Source organism: Babylonia areolata, chromosome 2 (assembly GCF_041734735.1).
Source record: "Babylonia areolata isolate BAREFJ2019XMU chromosome 2, ASM4173473v1, whole genome shotgun sequence".
NCBI lineage: Eukaryota > Metazoa > Mollusca > Gastropoda > Neogastropoda > Buccinidae > Babylonia > Babylonia areolata.
In genome coordinates this window covers 26,872,733-26,899,431 of record NC_134877.1, presented here as the reverse complement: position 1 = coordinate 26,899,431, position 26,699 = coordinate 26,872,733, and the positions used below count along the sequence as shown (strand labels likewise).

The 26,699-nt window shown below is 43.4% G+C and overlaps 1 protein-coding gene across 1 annotated transcript in view; it reads left to right on the top strand.

Moving 5' to 3' along the window:
• The window catches only part of LOC143299926 (E3 ubiquitin-protein ligase HECW2-like), a 49,645-nt gene that overhangs the window by 11,644 nt on the left and 11,302 nt on the right, over window positions 1-26,699 (top strand). Inside the window, exons 5-24 of the mRNA XM_076613466.1 lie at window positions 1,810-1,973; window positions 2,847-2,995; window positions 3,982-4,079; window positions 4,521-6,557; window positions 7,801-7,884; window positions 9,000-9,150; window positions 10,608-10,693; window positions 11,080-11,228; window positions 12,674-12,756; window positions 13,376-13,478; window positions 14,355-14,510; window positions 15,283-15,331; window positions 16,623-16,803; window positions 19,004-19,110; window positions 20,075-20,195; window positions 21,288-21,401; window positions 22,257-22,409; window positions 23,805-23,903; window positions 24,290-24,422; window positions 26,641-26,699. The exon at window positions 26,641-26,699 is cut by the window's right edge and continues 88 nt beyond it. Of these exons, the coding sequence (XP_076469581.1) occupies window positions 1,810-1,973; window positions 2,847-2,995; window positions 3,982-4,079; window positions 4,521-6,557; window positions 7,801-7,884; window positions 9,000-9,150; window positions 10,608-10,693; window positions 11,080-11,228; window positions 12,674-12,756; window positions 13,376-13,478; window positions 14,355-14,510; window positions 15,283-15,331; window positions 16,623-16,803; window positions 19,004-19,110; window positions 20,075-20,195; window positions 21,288-21,401; window positions 22,257-22,409; window positions 23,805-23,903; window positions 24,290-24,422; window positions 26,641-26,699 (4,276 nt within the window). The remainder of the gene's footprint in view (window positions 1-1,809; window positions 1,974-2,846; window positions 2,996-3,981; window positions 4,080-4,520; window positions 6,558-7,800; window positions 7,885-8,999; window positions 9,151-10,607; window positions 10,694-11,079; window positions 11,229-12,673; window positions 12,757-13,375; window positions 13,479-14,354; window positions 14,511-15,282; window positions 15,332-16,622; window positions 16,804-19,003; window positions 19,111-20,074; window positions 20,196-21,287; window positions 21,402-22,256; window positions 22,410-23,804; window positions 23,904-24,289; window positions 24,423-26,640) is intronic.

Below are 26,699 nucleotides of genomic sequence, written 5' to 3'. Positions count from 1 at the left end.
GGTACGTTTCAGTGTTATTGTTCACTACCTCAGTGTTCAGCGGTGCAGGGTCTAACTTCACTAGTTTGCAGCTAGGAGTAAGCCGTGATATATGCATGACAGGTAGATTTCTTAGTAGTATGTCTGTGTCTTAGTGCACATTTGTTGGTGTTAATGCAAAAAATGTGTGTGTGTGTGTGATTCTGTGTGTGTGTGGTTTTTTTTGTTGTTTTTTTTTTTTTTTGTGTGTGTGTGTGTATGTCTGTAGGGGCATTGAGGCACACACATGCATTATTATGTGTGCTGTAGATAGTGTGTTCAGATTTTAGAGTTCACCATAGCTGACTATTATTTTTCTGCTTTTGCTTAGTCATTTGTAAACAAAATGAATTGTTCTATGCAATTGATCTGTCTTGGTTATGTTCTGTGTCTGGTTGCAGTCATGTGTGTATGGTTAAAATTACCATTGGCGTTTTCTCAGCTACCGCAAGTGAAAAAAGACCAAAAGTATTTTCTTTTTGTTTTTGATTTTTTTTTTTTTTTGGTGTCTTCTTTTTTAAATGATTATAATTAAAACATTCCCAGTTAACTCTTATCAACGCTAAGCAGTCTTAGAGGTCAAAAGTAAACATAATCAACTGGCAAAATAAGAAAAGCTTGCACTTGAGTTACAGGCACAATAGAGCTCATACTTTTACACATGTTGCATACAATTTTCTTTAAATTTGGAAGAATGACTGTCTCTGATAGCGCTGGGTTGCCTTTATTGAAATAGTGGATCATAAAAAAATAAAATCAGAGATCAAAGGCCACAGTATGGTCTACTAATAGAAGAAGCTTGTTTTACAAGAAGCTTTAATTTACAAGAGAAATAAGGTCTTGCATCCAATCTTCATCAAAGGTGGTACAGTTATCATGGTGACTGAGAGCAAAAGTGCTGTAGATTACAGAGGAAAGGTTGAGGGTCAAAGTTCAAGGTCACCACAGGGCAATAAAAAACCCCAAAACAACAACAAAAGAAAAACACATACAAAATAAACAAAAAACATGTAATAGCACTAGGGTTTTTTCTTTTCCTTTTTTCATTAAATATGGTACATGGATTAGATGTATAATCAGAAGAAATCATTTTTAAAGTCTGGCATATATGTAAAAGGTCAAGGTCACAGTTTGATTTTGAAATATCTCTGACAGGAGTTGATTAGATCAAATGTGAAACATTTCTCTACCCTGAAAACAGTGAGATAATATCTTATGGGGGTTGTGTGTGTGTGTGGTGGGGGTGGGGGGGGGGGGGGGAGATATCACAAGTGTTTTCATTCTTGTCACTGACCTGTACTGTGCTTTGTGTACAATGTTTTATTTTTTCAAAATATCAAAGCTTTGATCAATAATTCTGATGAACATGACAGTCCTTTCTCTGTGTGCACCCCACCCCCCTTTTTTTATTTCTAATAATTCATTAAAAAGGACACAAAAACAAAGCCAAACAAAATATCAGAACAGAAATATTTGAAGAATTTCATGTCAAATGTGGTTTATGCATTGACATTGAGACAGACAGGCATGTACACCCACACATGTTTGCACACTGAGAAAACAGTGGAATGCAGTATGCCTGTATAGTCGCAGAGACAGATCTTACTCAATAACTGGAAGTCAGGTTATAAATCTTATTCAGGTGAATGCACTCTGCTTGGTATCAAGCTTAGTATGTGTATGCTTGAGCATTACGAGATTGAGAATGACTCAAACCCTCAGGTATTTTTTATTTATATTCACTGATTTTTCTGAGATGCTGTGAAACTTTTTTTTCTGTTGTTTGTACAGAACTGGAAGCCTGCAATCTGAAGAAAGGTGTGTTCTTCAACCCGGATCCTTATGTGAAACTGACAGTGGTGCCCAGCAAGTCTCATCCACCAAAGCCCCATCACCACCGAGAACTTCGCTCCTCTGTCTGCCCCAGTACCACCAACCCTGTCTGGGACAATGAGGTCAGTCAGTGCTGCTGCACACAGTGGATTTGTGCTCACTGTATTTGGACAAAGGGCTTTTTTTTTTTCAGGTGAAAATCAGGGAAAGTTAGAAGCCATGGTAGATCCGTAATTTGATCCAAAACGGTGAAATACTGATCATGTGGGCTGCTGAAGACAGATTTGCTCAGTTTCCAGCACACAACTTTCAGTTTGACAAAGACTTCTTTCAAATGGTGAGAAATAATGATTTGGATTGTCTGTCATATGTAATGACCCCCATCTCTCCCTCTCCTCCCACTTTACCAGCTGTCTTCAGTTTTGATGATGTGCGGCAGGAATTGCAAATGAATGAACCAGGAAGGTTTTGCTTCCAAGTGTGCAGGAGAATATCATTGCAGAATTGAGGTTTGTTTTGTTTTAAAGACTGAAAAAGATATGTAACAAAAAATTTGTGTGACACTTCTGGGCATTTTCTATGATGATTTGGATATATTTTCAGACAGATTTTATTGCTGCTGAGGTCAGCCTGTGGACATTCTGCACTCTTGTATCATAGGTAATTTGATGTGAAGTTGAGAGAGAAATGGCCATCAGAATTTAGTAATTTTGCTGGAGACAATCTTACTGCAAAGTGAGTTCAGAGATTTGTTTTCATTCTGGCATTAAATTGCATTGTCAAGGATTAGCTTTTTGTCTTTCTCAGAATATTTAGTATGTGTGTTTGGGATAAGCACTAAAACAGTAAAACAAAAGCAGATATGGTGTAGTGCATGTGGATCAGTCTGCATATTTTGGCTCCTGCTTGTAACTGAAAGTCGGGTACTATGCAGTTGGCTGTAGTGATAACATGTGTCATTTTGAATTCTGTGACTGTTGTGGGTATATTTTCAGACGTTCACTCTGGAAGCTTACATTACGGACCTAGTGGAACTGGAGATCAAAGACAAGTTCTCCAAGAGCCGGCCGACAATGAGTCGCTTTTTGGGGAAGGTGGTGATTGCTGTGCAGCGCATTATGGACAAGGTGCTACAGGATCAGGGGTAAGGACAGATTACTCCTCTGGCTACCGTGTGTTTCAGTGTCATGTCCCAAACTACACCCTCATACCTTTGTGACTTACTTTTGATCTTTTCTCCCCTTTCCTTAACGCCTGGCTTCTGATTCTAGAGATCAGAGACAATTCCTTGAAGAAAAAAGACATCACAAGGTCCGCGCTCATTCTCCTATCTTGGCCCAGTAGTATGGAACAAACTGCTTTTCTGTCTGTCATGTGGTCTGCTTTTCTCAGTCTGTCACATGGATTCCTCAGTTCAATTTTTAAAAAATCAACACATTTTTTCCATTCTGCCTACCATTTTCGTTTTTGCTTGTATACTTCATCAGTCTCTGCTGGTCATGTGCAGGTGTGTTTGTTCACAAGCTTGTTTGTGTATGGTGTAATTGATTCATGTATATTATGTATACTTTTAAATATTGAAAATGCCATAAGCTGCCTGCCTGGGAAGTGTGAGCATCAGTCTGCATGATGAAGTCCACGTGTGCTGACTTTCATCAGTAGTGCTGCCTTCTCCAGATGTGTCAGCATCAGTGTTTGTGCTGTGCCTCACTCTTCATTCAGTTCACCATGATATTCACAGCCAACCAACCTGTGAAGGTCATTTTACGTTTCAGAATGAGTGGACTGTTTGTTCTTTCTGTGTGCATTGTAGAGCCTCTCTGACCACCCATCTGTCTAGCCTTCTGTCTCTTTGTCTTGTTCATTTTCCCCCAGGAAAGTCTTTCTTGTTGGAGAACAGTAAAAGAACTGAAGAAGTGGGTATTCAAAAAAAACAAAATTTCATCATCAGGCCAACAACATTCAAGTTTCAAAGTTAAATTGATTTTTTTTTCTGGCAGTGAAGTCTGGGTCATGCAGGCCTACTCCTACAGCCTCGTATCACATGCAAAGTGATACAGAAAGTTGTTGGGCCTCCCTTCTTTTTTCCTGTCTCTTTTATTTGTTAATCTGATTTTATTTTTATTACAGATGTTCCCAGTTTCACATGGACTTAAATCGGCGGAATCCATCAGACAGTGTCAGCGGCACTCTGAAGTTCAAATCTGGAATGGAGATGGTGCTGAATAGTAAGTGTATTTCCTCTGTCATCTGTCTGTACCCATCTAATTGTCTGCCTCTCTCTATGCTGTTTTCTAACACTATGGTTTGTCTTTAGTATGCACGCATGCAAGTTCCATTGATGCAGCCACCAGTGTATTTTCAAATGCATATTTCTGTGAAGCTTTTGGACTGCTCATAGCATATGAAGTGAAGTGGTGATGGTTAAAATTATCAGTGCAGTTGAAACAAAAACACTAAAAACATGTAGATCATGAACTAAGCTATTGACTCTTTATGTGTGTCAGTGTGTGGTGCAGATATTCCCTATTGGAGTCCTGTCTTGATAGATATTTTCCTCTTGATTTTTTTCTGGTTTTTGGTATATACCCCCCTGTAACATTTGTGAACACATGAAATCAAGCAGCCAGAGCTCACTGCCAGTGTTGCTTTGTTACTGTGTTCTCCAGCTGCCCCAGAACCAGAGGAGGGGAGGAAGAAGAAGAACCATGTTCGCAAGACGTCCTTACCTACTCAGCTGGAGCTGGCCCCAAGTCAGCCCACCCACTCTTCGGGACACCGCCACCGGCACACAGACCCCGGTCTCTCCTCTCCGGTCCGCAACTTTGCCCGGGATTCAGGAATCACGGAGGAAAGTGCTGAACCTTGTGAAGCACCTGTGGTGCCTTTGCCGCGGAGCAAGTCAATGGTGGAGAGCGAGGGGCATCGCGGCGTGTCTGGTGGTGTGGGTCACGTCAGCCCCCCACATGGGGGCCCTGTACCAGGGAGTTCAGGGGGCACCAGCAACGGTGGAGCTGGCCCCCCTGCCTCAGAGACCAAGGCTGTGGCTGGTGATAGTTCCGACTCTGGAACGTCCATGTCATTGGTATCCAATGGCGACAACTCCGGGGGGTCCATCCCTCCCATTGGCCCAGAGCCTGAGGTGGAGAATCCTCTGGTGGAGAGTGTGTCTGGAGAGATTGCCGAGTTACTGCGGCACCTGGACCAGCCCTTGTCGCCTGACTCTGAGGAAGCGGAGGACAGTAGGACGGCTGTGCATGATCGACAGAATGGAGTGCAATTTGTAGAGTGTGCCAATAATAGTGAACAGGTCGGGGTAGGGGAGGGTGTGAGCGTGGAGGGGGCTGTGGGTGGGGATGTCATGAACAGAAGCAGTCTCAGCTCATCGATGTGGTCAGACAATGGGGAAGTGTCGCGGGGCGATACTCCCGACCCTCCCAGCCTACCTCCCAGGACGTACAGAGAACAGCCGGCCCCGCCTCTGCCCCCACGGAAACACCGTCACGACAAAGACGCTCCACCCCTCCCTCCCCGTAACAACACAGACAAGGTCCACAGGAAACGTCCTGTGGCAGAGACTGCCGTGCCGCCAGAAAGAACTCACTCCCTGGAGCTGGCCCCGCCCCCTCTGCCTCCACGCACATACAGCCCAATTCACATGGGCGGGGGGAGCGTCAGTCCTGGTAGTGCCATGCCTGGACCTCAGGTTCCCGAGGGAGAGAGGAGTGCTGGCAACAGTGCTGAGGGCTTCACATCTGCTTTTGGCTGTGACACATGTCACCACCATCACAGTGCTGACTCCCCCTCCACAAGCAATGACAGTGGTAATGTTTCACGGGAGGACGACCCCTCAGCGTTGTCCTGGCGCCCGGCACTGTCTGGGCAGCAGCCGCAGTCTCGGCACAGTGTGGCGGAAGTGGAACGAACTAGAGGCAGAGACCCTCTCTTAACTCACAACCTTGGACTGACCAATCAAGCCCGGGAACGCAATTCTCTGCCTGTTCTTGTGGACCACAGCACCAACCTGCATGTGGTGGATGCTACTGGCAGTGGCATCGCGCCCCCTGTGCGTCCACACCCTAAACTGACTCGTGCTGGAGCTGTTGAAAGTCGTCCTGCCCCTCTGGTCAGCAGTGTCAGTGAACAGACCCCCCCGCCTCCTCACAACCACGCTGCAGAGCTGCGGAGACTGAAAGGGCGCAGTGTGGACACCGCCGCACAGCCGGAGCCAGGCGGCACAGCCTCCATCCCGCCACGGTTACAGCCGCGTGCGCGGATGCTGTCTGAGGAGGAACGTCAGCAGCAGTGGCAGCAGATCAACCAGCAGCTCCAGATATGGACTCGGCGGCAGAAAGAGCGAGCGGACAGCCCCCGCCATGACTCTGCCCACCCCCACGTACATGATGGTAGTGACGAGCGTAGAGTGCCATGCACAGAGTGTGAAGCGGCCAGACTGGCAGACGTGTCGTCCATCCCGACCTCCACCTCCCCCAACGCAGCACATTCTCCGCTGGGGCCCCTGCCCCCCTCTCCTCAGGGTGCGCCTCCCCCTGGGGACGGGCTTGACGGACGGGAGGGGAGGATGAGGACCAGCGTGGCCAGTAGCGGGGGTCACAGTCGGGAGGACAGTGGCCCGCCCCCCCCTGTCCCGGCGTCCTCACGGCCACCTGCAGTGCCTGCTGGACAGGCAGCTGCACGAACCTCAGGTGAACACCTTGTCTGCTTGTAGCATGGCTTTTTCATGTCTTTCCCTGCTTGTCCATCCACTGACTTGTGCAAGCTACTCTGAAATTAGTCTCACAAGTCATGCTGAAATCAGTCTCGCAAGTTAGAAGTCAGTCTCACATGTTATGCTGAAATCATTCTACACTGAAATCAGTTTCACAAGTCACACTGAAACAGTCTCCCAAGTCACGCTGAAATCAGTCACGCAAGTCATGCTGAAATCTATCTTGCGGGTTACATGTTACAATGAATTTGGTCTTGCAATTTACAATGAAGTCAGTCTTAGACAGTGCTGTGCAAGAAACCATTGTCCGCCAACTTACAGACAGACAGGCCAACACACTTGCATGTATGCATATGCACACAGACAACTTCGCTCACACACACTTGCATAAACATGAACAAAATATGTTTTCCTTATTATTATTATTATTTTTATATATTTTTTGTAGTGGTAAAGAACTTACTTGGGCCTTGGGGTTAAAAAGGTTTTCTCAGTCCAATACATATAGTACACAGAGAATTAAGTTCATATCATTCAGGGATTTTAATTGACTTATTTTCATTAAACCCCACCCCACTCCAACCCCCAAGCTTTTTTGTTTATTATTTGTTTATTTATTTTATCAAAATAATGTTAATAACTTCCCTCTGCAGCACAAGGAAGACATTGTTTCCACTGTTTACACACACAGCTTGTGTCCCGCTTGTGAGCGATGAAGTCATTGAATGTGAAACAGTGACAGTTTAAAAAGTGTCTTGTCTTTGATTGCCCCAGATTTTGAGAGTATACAAATTGTGCATACAATGTGCAAAGCGACCTTGGTGTGTTTGTGTGTGTGAGTGTGTGTGTATGTGTGTGTGTGTGTGTGTGTGTGTGTGTGTGTCTTGAGTATTATGTTGTAAGTTTCTTTTTCATAGTTTGGTGAAAGTGGGTTTGTGTGAGTGTGTGATAATTTTATGAGTTTATTTCATTTGCCAGAATTGATTAAGGAAGTGTTATTTTTCCAGTTGGAGTGGTACCATTACCCAACATCCTGCTTGATATCAGTACATTGATAGTACACTTGCACTTACAGTGATAGTGATATACATAATGTGCATTGTGTGCATGTGTGTGTGCATATGATTTGTATTTTGTATGCATGTCAAAGTGTACATTCATGAGTGATTAACTTTACAATGGCAGAATTCGAATCATGTGAGTTTTTTGTGTGACTGCAGGAGGTGAGGCTCCCTTACCCAAAGTTCCTGCCCGACGTCCCAAGTACCAGCGAGTGGAAGGATCAGATGACCCTCTTCCCTCAGGTCAGTCCTCACAATGGCACAACTTCAACTAGTGGGTGAAAAACCCACACAAGGTTTCAGTTTCAGTTTCTCAAGGAGGCGTCACTTTGTTTGGACAGATAACAGGCAGATCCATTACGCTACACCACATCTGCTAAGCAGATACCTGACCAGCAGCATAACATAGTGCACTTGGGCTTGAGTGCATGCATTTGTGTAACTGTCAAAGTGTATTTCCTCTACAGAATTTTGCCAGACGACAACACTGATTGCCATGGGTTTTTTTTCAGTGCGCCAAGCGTGTGCTGCACACAGGGCTTCGTTCTGTCATCTCATCCGAATGACTAGATGCTCAGTTTGATTTACCAGTCAAACTTGGGAGAAAGGGTGAGAGCGTGAATCGAACCCAGACCCTCAAGAACACTGTATTGGCAGTCAAGTGCCATACACATTCTGCCACCTTCCTTCTTCCCATTGAATACATGTTAATTCACCAAAGGCACAGAAGAGGTAGCAGCTGTTGGAATGTTTGATATATCCTATTGACAGACCAAGGGCAGTGAAAGATATGTGGCAAGAAGAGTGGAACACCCAGGCCAAGCTGTTCCAAAATCATCCAGACCTGAACAAGATCCTCCCATCGGTCATGAAAACTGCAAAGAATCTGTGTTGTGCAGGTTGTGCATGGGACACACTTTTCTTACTCATTCTTACTTGATAAAAGGGGAGGAGGCCCCTCGATATATTCGCTGTGACGAGACTCTCACTGTGAAACATTTGCTCATTGACTGCTGGGATCTTCATGACATTAGACACAGACATTACATGACATATTCTCTTAAGAGATGTCCTTTTGTGGGCGCTGGTGGACTTCTTGAAAGAAATGAACGTTCTTGACCAGATGTGAATGTCTTAAACTCTTGGAGTTTTTTTTTTTTTTTTTTTTTAAACTTGTTGAGTGAAAAGATTGAAGCTGTGAATAGTTTTTATTATACTCTATTTTTACCCTTGGCTTGAAATAAATGCTAATGTGGTGATAGACTTGAGACAGTTTTAGTGGTTGGCGAGGCTCTAAGCACCATGATTTGATTTGATGTGATTTAGACCACAAGAACATGATTGTCTACTTTGGACAGGGTGGGAGGCGAGAGTGGACAGCCATGGACGCATTTTCTACATCGACCATGTGAACCGAACCACCACCTGGCAGCGTCCTCAGCTGGGCACACAGACCGTGCAGCGCAGGCCCACACTCAGCTCAGAACAGAGACAGCAGCTCGACCGCAGGTACCTGCACTGTTGATAGCACTGATGATATTATTTCTGTTGAACTAATGCCATGCAAACTCACCGTATAATGGGCTCTAAACGTGGACAATACATATTCAGTAGTGCTTTACCCTTTCATTGCCATGCCTATTTTGTGCTCATTGACCACTATTTGCCACGCGTTGTTTTGGTCATGGAGGGTGATAATTATATATATTATAAACAAATTAGCAAATAAACTGCTAAAAGCCAGTATATTACAACCTATACTTTTCTGAAAGGGAAATAAACACACTATCCAGTTATGACAATTTCACATGAATTTGCTTATTTACAACAGGAAATTCTGTATGATGATGCAAACAAAAATTTCAGTCATGGGGCACTACTTTGCACACTGGAAGGAGACAGAAATTTTGGTCCTGGGGCACCTAGGGGGTTAATGGCATGCAACAACACATGAAGACATACAAGAGAAAAACAAACACATATATATATATATATATCTATATGCATGGAGACAATACTAAAATTGTAAATATAAACTGTCTCACTGAAAAAGCATAAAATTAGCCACACATGGACACACATACTTGTGTGCACATGCATGCACACAGAATATGCACACGTACATGCAGATGTGTGCACACAATAAACGCCCACTTACAAGCACACACAGTACATGGAGACTTTAATAGCGGGGAAAAAAAAGAAAAGGGGGTTTGTTGGTTGTGGGGCATTGGAATCTTGTTAGAAATATGTATATCAGTGTACATTTAAAATTGGTTCATGATCAGAAACATTTCTGTTGTAATATAAAGCATGTTGCAGATGGATACCTGATTCTGCATAGAAAGTAAATGATGCTTCAGAAAATCTGCGTGTGGTTTTGAATTCACGAACTGTTTAATAGCATCTGTTTTTTTTTAGATTGACAATTACAGTTCTTACTTTGAATAACAAAGGCTTCCAGCTAGAGTAAAACTGTTTACCCTCAGAATTGATATTGTTTGCAATCATGAGTTTTCAGTGTCACCTTGGGACTTCTTTCAGATAGAATCAGTAGGCAGCTCTTGTGCAATGAGGTTGTTACTTGGTTTGATGTTGGGGAAAGCATATCCAGATTGTTTGTTAGGGGTGGGTTCCTCTGCATGATCTCAAAGGCGTCTGTCTTTTTTTTTTCTGTGGTCAAGATATTCCCCCCAAGTCCCCCACCCCTCCACCCTGAGATGTGTGTCCAGTATGTTTGCAGTGTTCCCTCATGTCTGTTGTGGGGGACTGACTGGTCCTCGGATGTTCTGTACTTTTTACACCGAGTGTTCCACCATTTTTGCCATTGTAGTCATTGTCATGGTCACCACAGGAAATGAAATAATTATCGAATACTGAGCATTTTATATTGATGCATTTATGTTAGTAAGCTCATTGTTTTTGTTGTTGTGAAACGGAAGTGTGTTTTTTCGTGTTATTCACAGATACCAGAGTATCCGGCGCACAATCACTCAGAGTCGCCAGTTGGAACCAGATCCAGCCTCGGCTGCTCCTGACAACAGCTACACTGGTAACATAGCTCTTTGTGGAGGTGTGCATGTAGATATGATAGGGTATCTAGGGTTTATTGTGTGTGTGTGTGTCTGTGCATGTGTGTGTGAGTGTGTGTGTATGCTTACATGTATGTGTAGATATGTGTTGAAACCTAAATGGGAATGACAAGGTTTCAAGGTCTAGAAATTTCAAAATGATAAACTCTATTGTCAAGAAAATTTTGTAGGATGGACATTGAGAACAAAGACGACAGGTACAGTTCCAGGTGACCTGGTGACCCAAAAGATGAATACCGCTGTTTGTAACACCAATACACATATTGATTGACAGAATGTGAAGAAATTCCCCAGTACACTGTGCTTCCTGATGCAGATGGAGTATGTGAAGGTGTGCTGTGTGCAGCCTCCCCCCAGCAGCCTGAAACGCCCCCCAGACAGGCCGGTGAGTCACTGGCAGTCCCTCCCGCCGACACTGACCGCTCCGTCTACCGCCTGCCTGCTGTCCGCTTCCTCACCCGACCCGACTTCTTCCCCATGCTGCAGGGCAATGAGGTAATCCTAGTGTTTCTTTCCCCAGGGCAGTGAGGTAATCCTAGTGTTTCTTTCCCCAGGGCAACGAGGTAATCCTAGTGTTTCTTTCCCCAGGGCAGTGAGGTAATCCTAGTGTTTCTTTCCCCAGGGCAACGAGGTAATCCTAGTGTTTCTTTCCCCAGGGCAGTGAGGTAATCCTGTTGTTTCTTTCGTTTCTTTCCCCAGGGCAATGAGGTAATCTGGTGTTTCTTTCCCCAGGACAACGAGGTAATCCTTGTGTTTCTTTCCCCAGGGCAGTGAGGTAATCCTAGTGTTTCTTTCCTCAGGGCAAGGAGGTAATCCTAGTGTTTCTTTCCTCAGGGCAAGGAGGTAATCCTAATGTTTCTTTCCCCAGGGCAGTGAGGTAATCCTGGTGTTTCTTTCCCCAGGGCATTGAGGTAATCCTAGTGTTTCTTTCCCCAGGGCAGTGAGGTAATCCTAGTGTTTCTTTCCCCAGGGTGAGGAGGTAATCCTGGTGTTTCTTTCCCCAGGGCACTGAGGTAATCCTGTTGTTTCTTTCGTTTCTTTCCCCAGGGCAATGAGGTAATCTGGTGTTTCTTTCCCCAGGACAATGAGGTAATCCTAGTGTTTCTTTCCCCAGGGCAACGAGGTAATCCTAGTGTTTCTTTCCCCAGGGCAGTGAGGTAATCCTGGTGTTTCTTTCCCCAGGGCAATGAGGTAACCCTGGTGTTTCTTTCCCCAGGCCAATGAGGTAATCCTAGTTTTTCTTTCCCCAGGACAGTGAGGCAATCCTAGTGTTTCTTTCCCAGTTTACAAGGCAGTGGGGTAATCATAGTAAGCAGTGGTGGATATGTGGGCTATGTTTTAACTTTTAGCATAGCATAGCATACTGACACCACTGGAGAATGGACAGGAAAACCATTTGCAGAGACCCAGGCTTTGACAAGCAACAGACAAATCTGGAGGAGTCTGATGAACAGATCTTCACATAATTAAGGTAGAAGAAGAATAGAAGAATGTTGCATACTTTTCATTTCACAGTTGCACTGCAGTATTTACATATATTTGTGGCCTTGCATCAATAGGCTCATAATTTTTTTGCCCATGTCATGGATCCAAGGAAATTTTTCTCTCTCTTTGTCCCTGTGTGTTGCATGCATGTACACAGCCCTGTGAGCTGAAACTGAAGACTTGACACTGACTCATTCAGGCAGAACAATGGATGAGGAAACTGAGGTCATCTTGAGAGTTTGGCATGAAGGGCCATCAAGTTTTTGATCATTTTTCCTTGTTTCATCATGATCATTTTGGTTGAGGAAGATAATGATGTGATGTTGATCCCTTTTAAGTTGTTCTCTGTTTCTGTTGTGTAGCTGCATGGTTTAAGATGAGAATAAATGTTTCTGAAATGTGTGTCTGTTGTTGAAGTCATGTATGATTGATGGTGATGTATGTGTGTGGCACAGGTGGCCATGGCTGAGTACAACCGTAACGGCACTCTCAAGCACATGATCACTAAGATCCGACGTGATCCCCGGGCATTTGAAAGGTAAGGTCATGATGGATGATTTCCTGTTCGACTTGTACATTTGTGAAAAGTGGTCAAAGAAAGAAAAGAAAAGAAAAGCACATGCACGCATGCACACAGTATGTCATTGCTTGATCTCTTCACAAACATCTATCTGTATGTTAAAAACAAAACATGATGGTGCATGTTTTCAAGACAGACTGTGGTTGATGATGATGGAGGCAGTTGAGAGATGCAGACAGCAGAAGGAATAGGAAAGACGTGTTTATGAGCTGGATCTGTAAGGTTTTCTTACATATTAAATACTACCCTGTTTTGTGCATGTAAGAAAAATAGCATCACATAGATTTTCAGTTGAAATTAAACTGCAGAATTTGATCTGACAGTCTGCAGTTCAACTTTCATCTTTGGATCTGGACTTTGTTCTTTTAAAAAAGTTTATTCTTTCAAAAAAGAGTCACCGTATTTATTTCTCTGTTCTGATTTACCTTTTATAGGAATTACTTGCTTACAGGACATTGCATGATGTTCTTTGAGATTCATGAATCACAGAATTGTATGATGCTGTTTGGTTCTTTTTGGGATGGGGAGTGCATATGGGATGTGCATTTTTTCTGACAGTGGTTGGTGTTTTTTACAGGTACCAGCACAATCGGGACCTGGTGTCTTTTGTGAACCTGTTCACAGACACACAGCTGGAGTTACCTCCCCGATGGGAAATGAAATACGACAGAGCTGGGAAGGTGAGTGGCTGTTCGAAGGAGCTTTTTGCGGAAAACTGCCTCACTGTTCATTTGGTGTTTTTTTAATAGACTATTCAGGGTTCCCACCAGGTCATAGAAGTCTTGAAGAGTAACGGGAAAATGTGAGAACCATTTCCAGGGCTGGAAAAGTCTTTGAAATGTACATTTTGCCCCACAGGGTCAGGAAAAGTCTTTGAATTTCAATGAATTCCTTACCCAGTGCCATTTATCAGAGGTTAATGCACTGAAAATGACATTTGAAAGTGGTTAGAATAGAATAGAATATGTCTTTATTACCAAGTGTACTGGGGTCACAAGGAATATTGGGGGGGAGGGGGGGAGGAGGGGGGGGGTAGTACATCAAAGGTACAAACATAAATCGAAAATCATACACAAAACACAGATACAGTAGAATTTAGGACACATACATGTGCATATCAGTATGAGAACTTGTGCACACGCACACACACACACACACACACACACATATTTAAACATAAGCTGCATATCACATGTGGATGGGGCTGATGACTAGATCTTCAGGAAAGTGGTTGTTGATTGCACAGCTCTCTTTAATCATACTGGATTTGTTCGAGAGACAGGGCATTGACTGGGGAAAGAGCTATTGGCGAAGCGATTGGTTTTCGTCCTTATACTTGTCATGATGAAATAACATGGAATAATGGGTATGTAATTCAAGATTATGAGAAAAGGAGAGTTTACAATAAGAAATATTAGCACAATAGCAGTGAAGGGGATACATTTTGTTTTGTTTGGTTTGGTGTTGTTTATTCCAAAAGGCTACGGCTTGAAGGTAGCTAGCAGGATGACAGTCAGGTAACAGTGTAAGGAAGGTGTGAGTGATACTGTTTCCAGCCGTTCTTCATTGACCACGTGATGAGGGCCACCACCTTCATTGATCCCCGCCTGCCTGTAGAGGTTCCCCTCATCAACCCCGACTTCCTTCACACCCCTGTGGCCAGAGGGCCCGGCCGCATGGCCAGAAACACCGAGCCCGCTGTCTCTGATGCTGTGAGCACTTTTCACCTCTTTAACTTTCACTATTGTTGCTCTCTGTGTGTGCTGCTTAGTCAGCGTATTTTCCTCAGTTGTATTGTCAGCTTTGTAATGCATCGCAACCTTGAAATGGGCTTTTGTCTGCTCCCACTTTTTTGTAAAATGCTTTGAAATAAGAGAAATTGAGTTGACAGTTGTTGCTGTTTTTTCTTCATTTTGTTATGATAGGATTTAAGATGTCTGTATGTGCCCTTTCACAAGTGGCAAAGGCCTTTGCTGGATAAACCATTTGTGTTTGTATTCATGTTCCCATTATTTCATTTTGTGTTGATGCCACCACAAGCCTGCTACGCTGTAAAATTTCACTATGTTGCAGACCTGTGTATCCAAGGTTTAATCTGCCCAAGAGTTGAGACATGTAACAGTGTTGGCCTGGAAATTAGAGCAGCACTCTATAGGATGGATCCTTGAAGTGGATAAGACTTGACTGTATAGTTCTTGTCTCACAGGGAGTAGTAACATTATCTGGCTTGGTCTTGATAGAGATCAGCCCTCATCATTCCAAGTGGAGGGAAATCCAGACAATAGTAGTTAGCAAGAGCTGTTTGTTGTCTTTAGTTGTTTTCATTCTTTACCCCTATCTCAGAAAATTCCCGGTTCACACAATGAATATGAAAGAAGTGTTGTGACATGTCCAGCCTCAAGGTGTTTGGGCTGTGCATGATTGTGTGTGTGTGTGTGTGTGTTTCCCCCTGGGTGCTGAACTGACTGCTGCCTTGTGTTTCAGCCTGTGCCTCCCCCCAGACAGCCCCTGGAGAACACTGTGATCCCTACAGGTTAGTCACACCTCCGTGCCTCTCTCACCTTTCACCCACTTCCACCTGACATAGGTATACATAATTATGTTTTAATTACACGTACTTAACCATGACCCACTAGTGCAGACTTTTGTATGTCCTTTGACCTCTGCTGGAATGTGGTAATGTTGTATGGTCCAGTATTATGAAAAAACATACATTTAATCACACATAGTATACCTTGACTCACTCGTGTGGGGGTCTGATTCCCTGTCCTGTGCAAACTACTAACCTTGAGAAGGGGAGAAAATGAAAGTAGATGCAGCTAGTAACCTTCCTATGACAGATTACCTCCACTGTGCATGCCTGTTCCAGTGAAGAATGTACAAAGATGATTATCATGAGGGACATGCACTATGAAGGTTACAATTAAAAAGGAATTGAAAATTAAAGTTCTTTAGATTACTGAACCCTAAGGTTTGAAGAATAAGCAGAATGATTTGAAGGATTAGAGGTGATTCATTGATATTTATTAGATTCATGATGGTGAGCAAGATACTGTTCTTCGTTGATTGATACCTACAGTACTAATGGACATTCAAATAAAGCAAGCACTTTGGCATTTCTCCATGGTTTTAAAGAAAACATGTACAGTGAAGAGCAGTGTGTCACTGTGTCTGCCTTTCTGTTTCAGTCATACTCTTGTTGCTGTATTTGATTTGATTTTTGATTCACACATAAAATGCCAATTCTCCATAATGTTCACCATCACAAAACCATTCAGCATCCGTGTATGGATCATATACAATGCTTTCATTACTAGTGGACAGACCATTGCACCCAAGAGTGAAAAAAAACAAAAACAAGAGAGGCAAGGCCTTCAAGACTCACTTGTGATACACTTAATAAAAAAACTAAAAAACTAATCGTTAAAATGTGTTCTGTATTTGTTTTTATAAAGCTTCGCGTTTAAAAAAAAAAAAAGAAAAAAAAAGAAGTCCTAACCAGATTCGAACCCCGTGTGTTCGGGTGAGAAGAAACTGCCTTATCCATTACACTATCGTGGCTCCTTAACTGATGTTCTAAAATTTAACATTTGAACATACTTTTTTAAAGGGCGATAAATCAATTGCGGTATTTGCAGTGAGAACGCTGTTTAAATCATACTGTAGCAAAGATTATTTTATTTTATTTTTAGTAGCCAGCACAGGCGATTGTTCACAAGGAGGTGAAGGAGGCCACTGAATTTCATTCAGAGAATTATTTGTTATGCACGGACAGTAATACCTGATATGTTTTCATTTCAATCCTTTGTTGTCGCTGTGTGCAGCTTACAACGAAAAAGTGGTGCTGTTCCTGCGACAGCCTAACGTAGACGAGCTGATCAAGGAGAAGGTAACTCCGTACTGCACCAACTCGGCCCTCAGGGAGAAGGTGCACAAGATCATCTCTCACGGCACTCCGGTTCTGGACCGCCTCTCCAACGACATGGACCTCATTCTGCTCCTCAGGTAACGCCATAGCTAGGAGATTGATGGGCCTCAGGTAACACCATAGCTAGGAGATTGATGGGCCTCCGGTAACACCATAGCGAGGAGATTGATAGGCCTCCGGTAACACATTGGCTAGGAGATTGATGGGTCTCAGGTAACACCATAGCTTGGAGATTGATGGGCCTCCGGTAACACCATAGCTAGGAGATTGATGGGCTTCTGGTAACACCATAGCTAGGAGATTGATGGGTCTCAGGTAACACCATAGCTAGGAGATTGATGGGCCTCCGGTAACACCATAGCTAGGAGATTGATGGGCCTCAGGTAACACCATAGCTAGGAGATTGATGGGTCTCTGGTAACACCATAGCTAGGAGATTGATGGGTCTCTGGTAACACCATAGCTAGGAGATTGATGGGCCTCAAGTAACACGATGGGTTGGAGATTAATGGGCCTCCGGTAACACCATAGCTAGGAGATTGATGGGTCACCATAGCTAGGAGATTAATGTGCTTCTGGTAACACTATAGCTAGGAGATTAATGTGCTTCTGGTAACACCATGGCTAGGAGATTAATGGGCTTCTGGTAACACCATGGCTAGGAGATTGATGGGCCTCAAGTACCACCATTGCTAAGAGATCTACGTGCTTAACAGCCGTGTGGTCAAAGTGTTGGACTTTCATTCTGAGGGTCCCCGATTCGAATCACAGTCACAGTGCCTGGTGGGTAAAGGGTGGAGGTTTTTCTGATCTCCCAGGTCAACATAATGTGCAGACCTGCTAGTGCCTGAACCCCCCTTTGTGTGTATGCGCATGCAGAAGATCAGATATGTGCGTTAAAGATCCCATAATCCATGTTAGCATTCGGTGGGTTGTGGAAACAAAAACACACCTGGCATGCACCCCCTACCCCTCGAAAATAGAGTATGACTGCCTACACAGTGGGAGTAAAAACGGTCGTGCATGTAAAAGCCTGTTCGTGAATATGAGTGAACATGGGAGACGCAGCCCACAAAAGAAGAAGAAGAAGAATTTAAGATAACCTTTTCCAGGTAGTGGAAACTTTTCTTTACTTAAGAATCAAAATTTCTCACCACCTTATCAGGAAAAAACAACCTGACACAGGAAAGTCTTGGATCGGACAGGCTGTGAGTGAACAGAGTTCACTGCGGCATTGAAGTTGCCCAGCCACAGGAGCCTGATGGTGATGTTGTGAAAGACCATCATTCTTTGGAAACTAAGAGCTGAGGTGGGCAGAGGGAGTACATTGCGGATGTTGTTTTTTCTCTTACATGATCCTGTCTGATCTTAGTGGCAGTTTAAACGGCCTCGGGCAGAGCTGCTGTCTGTGGAGTGGCTTTTTAGTTCTGGTAGCGCAGCAGTCAGTGTGTGCATTTTCAACAAAGTACACTGAAGTGGATAGCTGTACACATACATTTCTTTATTGCAGTGGATAGCTGTACTTTCACATTTTTTAGTGCAGTGGATAGCTGTACTTATACATTTCTTTAGTGCAGTGGATAGCTGTACTGATAATTTCTTTATTGCAGTGGATAGCTGTACAAAAACATTTCTGTATTACAGTGGATACACATACATTTCTTTGGTGCAGTGGATAGCTGTACACATATATTTCTTTATTGCAGTGGATAGCTGTACACATACATTTCTTTATTGCAGTGGATAGCTGTACACATATATTTCTTATTTGCAGTGGATAGCTGTACACATACATTTCTTATTGATGTGGATAACTGTACACATACATTTCTTATTGAAGTGGATAGCTTTACATTTACATTTCTTATTGAAGTGGATAGCTGTACACATACATTTCTTATTGAAGTAGATAACTGTACACATACATTTGTTTTCTTTTTTTCTTTCTTTTCATGTAGATTTTCTGTGACTGTTCACACTCCTTCTTTCATGGTTTCACCCATTTCTGTGTTAATGTGCCATGACAAATGATGTTTGTAATCCAGCCAATTACAGAGGCCATTTTGAGACTGAAAATACACTGAGATACATGACTGATTTTATTTTTTAGAAAATAATTTGTGTAAACCCCCACTCCAAAAAAAAACAAAAAAACCCCCCAAAACCCCCCAAACAACCAACAACAAACCAACCCAAAAAACTCTGTGAATGGAATAGGAGTATTGAAGAAAGCCATTTCAACAGAATGCAGAGTAATAGAAACGTGTTGATTTTCAGTCAATTTGAAAACGAGATCATGTCCTACATACCTGCTGGGGCCAACCTGCCCAGACCAACAGCTGCTCAGGAGCTGGTCAGCCAGGAGTCACCGCAGGGATCCCCAGGTGGGTACACACACATTGCCTGCTGCACTTCTTCCTCTCTTGGTGGATGAAAGGGTTTTGTGATATCTGTGTTTAACACTTTGTACCCCGAGGACCTGTTTATCTATAACACCTGGCCGCGTGCACACACACACACACACACGCAGTGTTTAACACTTTGTACCCTGAGGACCTGTTTATCTATAACACCTGGCTGCGTGCACACACACACACATGCACACATGCGCCCACATGCGTACATGCATGCATGCACATTCACATTCACACACAGACACACTCCTGCTCTTTGTTATTGTGTGTTGCAAAAAACTAAACTAAACAAAACATAAACTTTGAAATGTATAACAGAAGAAAGAAAGGAAGAAAAAAAGTATTTGGAATTGTAAAAGAAATGTTTTTTTTTTGTTTTGTTTTGTTTTTTGGTGTGATACCAAAGATACAGAAATCATTCTGAAGATGAAAATATTTCTCAAGTCTGTTCTAGAGCTGGCAGGTCAGGGTATGGGCAGAAACGCTGTGCCCCAAAAAAATAAAAAAAAATAAAAAGAAGAAAAGAAAGGGAAGGGTATAGAAAAAAATATTGTGTAAAATATAAAAGAAAGGGAAGATTATAGGCAAAAACACTGTGCAAAAAAAGAAAGGGAAGATTATGGACAAAAACACTGTGCAAAAAAAAGAAAGGGGAGGGTGTGGGAAAAACACTGTGCAAAAAAAGAAAGGGAAGGGTATGGGCAAAAACACTGTGCAAAAAAAGAAAGGGATGATTATGGGCAAAAACACTGTGCAGAAAAAGAAAGGGAAGGGTATGGGCAAAAACACTGTGCAAAAAAAGAAAGGCAAGGGTATGGGCAAAAACACTGCAAAAAAAAAAAAAAAAAAAAAAAGTGAAAAAAGAAAAGAAAGGGGAAGTTGCAGTCAGATTGATTTCAGAGACTTGAAGCTATCTGCTGTCTGTTGTGTGCAGCTGTTCAGCGGGGCCCTGTGCGTGTGCCAGCCCCCTACAAGAGGGACTTCCAAGCCAAACTCAGGAACTTCTACAGGAAACTGGAGTCCAAGGGATACGGACAGGGACCCGGGAAGTTAAAGTGAGTCATTTGGAGTCACTGCCTCACCTCTCTCTCACTGTTGATGATCAGCCCATTTGCAGTCACACGTTTCATATCTATAGATACTGCTTCCTAGTGTTCAGCTGTGGCCAGAGTGACTTGCAAGAAGGTTGTTTTTTTTTCCTTCCTCGTTCGCCTCCCATTAGATGAGCAGCCCGGTGTCCTCGATGAAGGCTGCCGTCCGTCGCAGCTCCTCCAGGGTGCCGTACAGTTTGGCTTCCACTGCTGTCGGTGTTGGCCAGTACTTCCTCCTGGATGCTATATGCGTCCTACAGTCTTGAAAGATGTGGTCGGTTGTCATTGGTCCCTCACCACAAGGGCACTCTCCACTCTGTCCAATGCCAAATTTTGTGTGCATGTGGTGGAGCAGGCGGTTGTGTCCAGTCCTCAGGCGGAAGATCTTGACCTGTTCCCGTTGTTCCAGCAAATGGTATCTGTCTTCTGGGTTATATTTGGGGTGCTGGAGGCGTCACTTTATTCCTTGCTGTGCCTTGATGATTGTCTTGATTTTATCATATGACACCAGTTTGTTGGCCTGCTCCTTCTGTGCACCGCCTTTTGCCAGAATGTCCGCTTTTTCGTTGCCTCTGATACCACAGTGTGCTGGTACCCATTGTATCACCATCAAGAAGGTTTAAGGTAAGTGTAAACCTGAGATCTTGTTCAGAGCGGAATTATTTCATGATAGCAATCTGCATTTACCATTAGAGTTTTTGCAGGTACTTTACACTTACATTTTAACCTTCCACCCATGACTGAGTTTGAAGTTAACAGGTCCACTGTGTTGTTTTGACACAAACTGAATCGTATGACTGAGAGCGTCAAGTCTAAACATTTGGTGCATGGGAGTGTTTTTCACACAGAAACTGGGTGGCAAAAGAGTTAATGATTACAGTGTACATGTGTCGAGTGAAACCTTAAGATAATCTGATATTTAAGTGTTTTCTCTGGTGGAGGGATAGAAAATTATGGCAGGTGTGGGATTCAATCCCGTATGGTCCGACTCTCCGACTTCCTAGGTGGATGCGTTACCACTGGGCCCCTTTTGCACTGTGTTGGTTTGTGTTGCAGACTGACGGTGAGGAGAGACCATGTGCTGGAGGATGCCTTCAACAAGATCATGTCCACACCAAAGAAGGAACTGCAGAAGAACAAGCTGTACATCACCTTTGCTGGCGAAGAAGGGTCAGTGGTGGTCTCTGCTTTCTCGTCACTGTTTTGAACTGCACCTTGATATATTACTGACATTTTTAAGCAAGTATGTCCCTTCAAAGTCTCTCGGTTCTTCCACTGATGATGGAGTTTTTTGTATTTCCCAGTTCAGCAGAGGGAAACATGGCCAGGGAGATTCCAGTTCTTCAGCTGTACATGCCTGGAATTCACTGCCTTTTTCAGTCCATCACATTCCTTCACTCGCGTCCTTTGAAACAAATCTAAAAACTTCCCTTTTCAAGCAGTCTCTTCATGATTAAGTCTCTGTTCTATAGATCCACATCTTTTTCTTCCATACATGTTTGTGTGTACCTATGTGTGTGTGCATGTGTGTGTGTGTGTGTTGTTTGGTATTTTGTGTCTGACTGATACGTCGTTCATTGCATTGAGAGGTTTGGAAGTTTTTCAAGAGTTGAACGAGGAATGGAAAATATGTGTAAGATCACAGAATGTGGGTTTGTGGAGTTTTTATTTGTATTCCATTGATTGTGTAGTTTAGTGATTGCAGTACAGATTTATGCAGTGAAAACCTCAGATGTATCATTGCGATTTTTCTCATCTTTCATCATGACTTTATGATCTTGGCTTGACTGGTCAAACAGCAACATAGAAGTAATCTGTTTTGAGAGAATTAACACACATGTATAAGTGCTCAAAACGTCACACATACTGCACATATATACATATACACACAGAGTGTCTCACACACACACACGCACGCACACACGCACACACACACACCGAGTGAATGATGTTTGCTTCGATGCCAAACTGCGCAGAATAGCACTCCTTCTCCTTTGAGTGAAAGCAAGTGTCGATGCCCTACAGGTTGGACTATGGCGGACCATCCAGAGAGTTTTTCTTCCTGCTGTCCCGGGAGCTGTTCAACCCTTACTACGGCCTGTTCGAGTACTCTGCCAATGACAGCTACACAGTACAGATCAGCCCGCTGTCCACCTTTGTGGAAAATGCCCATGAGTGGTCAGTGTTGTGCATCTGCATTTGTTCCTCCATAACCCTCCCTTGTTCTGTCCATCCTTATATCTATGTGTATAATTTACAAGGTTTGTCTTTCATCTCTGTGGTTCAGTTATATGTGCATGTGAAAGTTGGGTGTTAAAGCGCATTGATTTGCTTCAGCACAAGATTTTGTATCATACGAATACATTTCTTCTTCTTCTTCTTGTTCTTCTTGTTTTTCTTCACGTTTCTTCTTAATCTTATTGTTTTCTTCATGTTCTTCTTATTCTTGTTCTTGTTTTTGTTGTTGTTGTAGTTATTGTTGTTATTTTTCTTTCGTTTTCCATTTTGTCAGAAAGATAACAACTGGTGGAGTGGAGCATCTGAATTTTGATCCTGAGAGCAGTATTTGCGTCAAAGTTGTTAAATTCTAAATATGCACGCCTGTTGGCAACCTGTTCACAAAAGTGGCATTCGTTTGAGGTGCCTGAGCTTTCACTGTAATATATTTAAAACCTTATGTTAAAACTGTATTTTAAAAAAATAAGGTGCTTCCCCCCTCAACAGTCTTTGTACATGTTTGTCACATTGACAGTTTTTTTGGGGGGGTGAAGAGGAGTGAGGTGGGAGAGGTGTTTGAGTTGTAAGTGTTGTTACACTTGAATAGCATAGTATTTTATAGCATTGTATATTGTATGATATTTTTAATATGTTTGCATCTAAATGGTTTTGTTTATTGTATTATTGTGTCTTAATCATGCCACATGTATTGTTAAATGTGCTTAGACCAACATGGTAAGCACATGATTGAGTATACATACATTTCTTTCTTCTTATCATTATTATTACCATTAAGTGATTAACGTTATTATTATTATTAGTGATAGTTGATTCTTTGAATATACAGTGCTCATAGAGTTATTTAGTAGTTGTTGTGTAGAGCACATGTGTTGCTGTGCCTTCATTTTATTAAGTAGTTTATTAAGACATATTGCTGTATCACATAGTCTTAAAGCTCTATGTGCTATACAGTAGCACTAACAACATTCACCCAAACATCCCCACACAAACTTGCACATATAATTTGAAACAAAGGTAAGAGAGAACAGTTAAAAGAGATCATTTCATTGAGTAAATCAAGTAATATATCTGATATAAAAAAAGAAAAAAAAAAGAAACTAGAAATAATGATAACAGCAATGAAGGCAATTTCAAGATGCACACATGCACATACAGACATATCACACACACATACACACACACACACACACACACAACACAACACAACACAACACAACACAACACAACACAACACACCACACCACACCACACCACACCACACCACACCACACCACACCACACACACACACACACACACACACACACACACAGCTGCATGTGGTGGTTGTGTTTCAGGTTCCGCTTTTCTGGCCGAGTTCTGGGGCTGGCTTTGGTTCACCAGTACCTGCTGGACGCTTTCTTCACCCGCCCCTTCTACAAGGCTCTGCTGAGAGTGTGCGTGACTGCTGCCTGGCCTCGCACAGTTCCTCTGTGTGGAGCGTGTACTTTTTGTTTCAAGAAAGAAAAGTCACAGAAAAAAAGAAGATTGGGATAGGAAGAAGAGGGAGAGCAAGAGAGAGGGGGAAGAGAGAGGAAGCCAGAGAGACAGACAGAAGAGAAAAGAGAAAATAAGAGCAGGGGGGAGAGAGAGAGAGAGAGCGTCAAATGTTTGAATACATATCAAAGAAAGTGGCAAGGACAAAATTGTTAACGCACAAGCAAGTATATGACACATGGGGAAAAATGGGAGTGATGTGGGAGAGGGGGAGAGAGACATTTCACAAACCTATCAGTAACGTCAGAAACAGTTCTAATAACAGAGAACATGGTTGTCCATGCAGGCACCTGTCCCTGGATGACGTGGAAACCATAGACACTGGCTTCCACCAGAGCCTTCTGTGGATCAAGGAGAATGATATCTCTGAGGTGGATCTGGACCTGACCTTTTCCGTCAGTGAGGAGGTCTTTGGACAGGTAGAGTAGTAGTTTTCTTTTTCTTTACATTGAGTATTGGTGGTCAGTTTTTCCTCTTTTAATTTTTTTGTTGTGTTTCACTAATAACTCTAAGATGACAGTATTTGTTGTTGTTGTTGTTGTTTTTTTATCTGTTTCTTGTGCACGTTTTTAACCAATTATGGTTAAAGAAGAACAAAAAAAAAAAGAATGTTTGGCATTTCCTAAGTATAACTCTGAGTGTGCAGTTAAAGGGAAGTAGGGGGGCAATGCCTGACTCCATCAGGGCCGTCTTGTGAAGAGTCATCAGGGCCGTCTTGTGTGAAGAGAGTCATCAGGGCCGTCTTGTGAAGAGTGTCATCCGGACAGTCTTGTGAAGAGAGCCATCAGGGCAATCTTGTGAAGAGAGCCATCAGGGCAATCTTGTGAAGAGAGCCATCAGGGCCGTCTTGTGAAGAGAGCCATCAGGGCAGTCTTGTGAAGAGAGCCATCAGGGCAGTCTTGTGAAGAGAGCCATCAGGGCAGTCCTGTGAAGAGAGCCATCCGGGCAGTCTTGTGAAGAGAGCCATCAGGACAATCTTGTGAAGAGAGTCATCAGGGTAATCTTGTGAAGAGAGCCATCAGGGCCGTCTTGTGAAGAGAGCCATCCGGGCAGTCTTGTGAAGAGAGCCATCAGGGCCGTCTTGTAAAGAGAGCTTCAGATCAGGGGGGAAAAAAGATATTTGTGGCATTAAATGGGCATGAAATAGAACATATTGATCCAGGGGTGCTTAGCTTTTTTATCAGCACCAATAGGTCATGGTAAGGATGTCAGATTAAATGTAATTTTTTTTAGGAAATATTGGCTGTTTATGGCCAAGCATTTATAAATGCCATAAAGGCTGTGTGCACAGTGGTTGCAGCAAGGAACAGCAGTAGTCATGTTGCTGGAAAATATTCACTTTTGGACAGAGAGGGAGACAGTCGAGTAAGTGCTAGAGTTGTAGTGAAGACATCCCTCTTTGTGTGGCAGGTGACGGAGAGGGAGACAGTAAAGTGCTACAGGTGTAGTGAAGACATTCCCTCTGTGTGGCAGGTGACGGAGAGGGAGACAGTAAAGTGCTACAGGTGTAGTGAAGACATTCCCTCTGTGTGGCAGGTGACGGAGAGGGAGACAGTAAAGTGCTACAGGTGTAGTGAAGACATTCCCTCTGTGTGGCAGGTGATGGAGAGGGAGACAGTGGAGTAAAGTGCTACAGGTGTTGTGAAGACATTCCCTCTGTGTGGCAGGTGACAGAGAGGGAGACAGTGGAGTAAAGTGCTACAGGTATAGTGAAGATATTCCCTGTGTGTGACAGGTGACGGAGAGGGAGACAGTAAAGTACTACAGGTGTAGTGAAGATATTCCCTCTGTGTGGCAGGTGACAGAGAGGGAGACAGTAAAGTACTACAGGTGTAGTGAAGACATTCCCTCTGTGTGGCAGGTGACAGAGAGGGAGACAGTGGAGTAAAGTGCTACAGGTGTAGTGAAGACATTTCCTGTGTGTGGCAGATGATGGAGAGGGAGACAGTAAAGTACTACAGGTGTAGTGAAGACATTCCCTGTGTGTGGCAGATGATGGAGAGGGAGACAGTAAAGTACTACAGGTGTAGTGAAGACATTCCCTCTGTGTGGCAGGTGACGGAGAGGGAGACAGTAAAGTGCTACAGGTGTAGTGAAGACATTCCCTGTGTGTGGCAGGTGACGGAGAGGGAGACAGTAAAGTACTGCAGGTGTAGTGAAGACATTCCCTCTGTGTGGCAGGTGATGGAGAGGGAGACAGTAAAGTGCTTCAGGTGTAGTGAAGACATTCCCTCTGTGTGGCAGGTGACAGAGAGGGAGACAGTGTAGTAAAGTGCTACAGGTGTAGTGAAGACATTCCCTGTGTGTGGCAGGTGACAGAGAGGGAGACAGTAAAGTGCTACAGGTGTAGTGAAGACATTCCCTGTGTGTGGCAGGTGATGGAGAGGGAGACAGTGGAGTAAAGTGCTACAGGTGTAGTGAAGATATTCCCTCTGTGTGGCAGGTGACAGAGAGGGAGACAGTGGAGTAAAGTGCTACAGGTATAGTGAAGACATTCCCTGTGTGTGGCAGGTGACGGAGAGGGAGACAGTAAAGTACTACAGGTGTAGTGAAGACATTCCCTGTGTGTGGCAGGTGACGGAGAGGGAGACAGTAAAGTGCTACAGGTGTAGTGAAGGCATTCCCTCTGTGTGGCAGGTGACGGAGAGGGAGCTGAAGCCCAACGGGAAAAACATTCCAGTGACGGAGCGCAACAA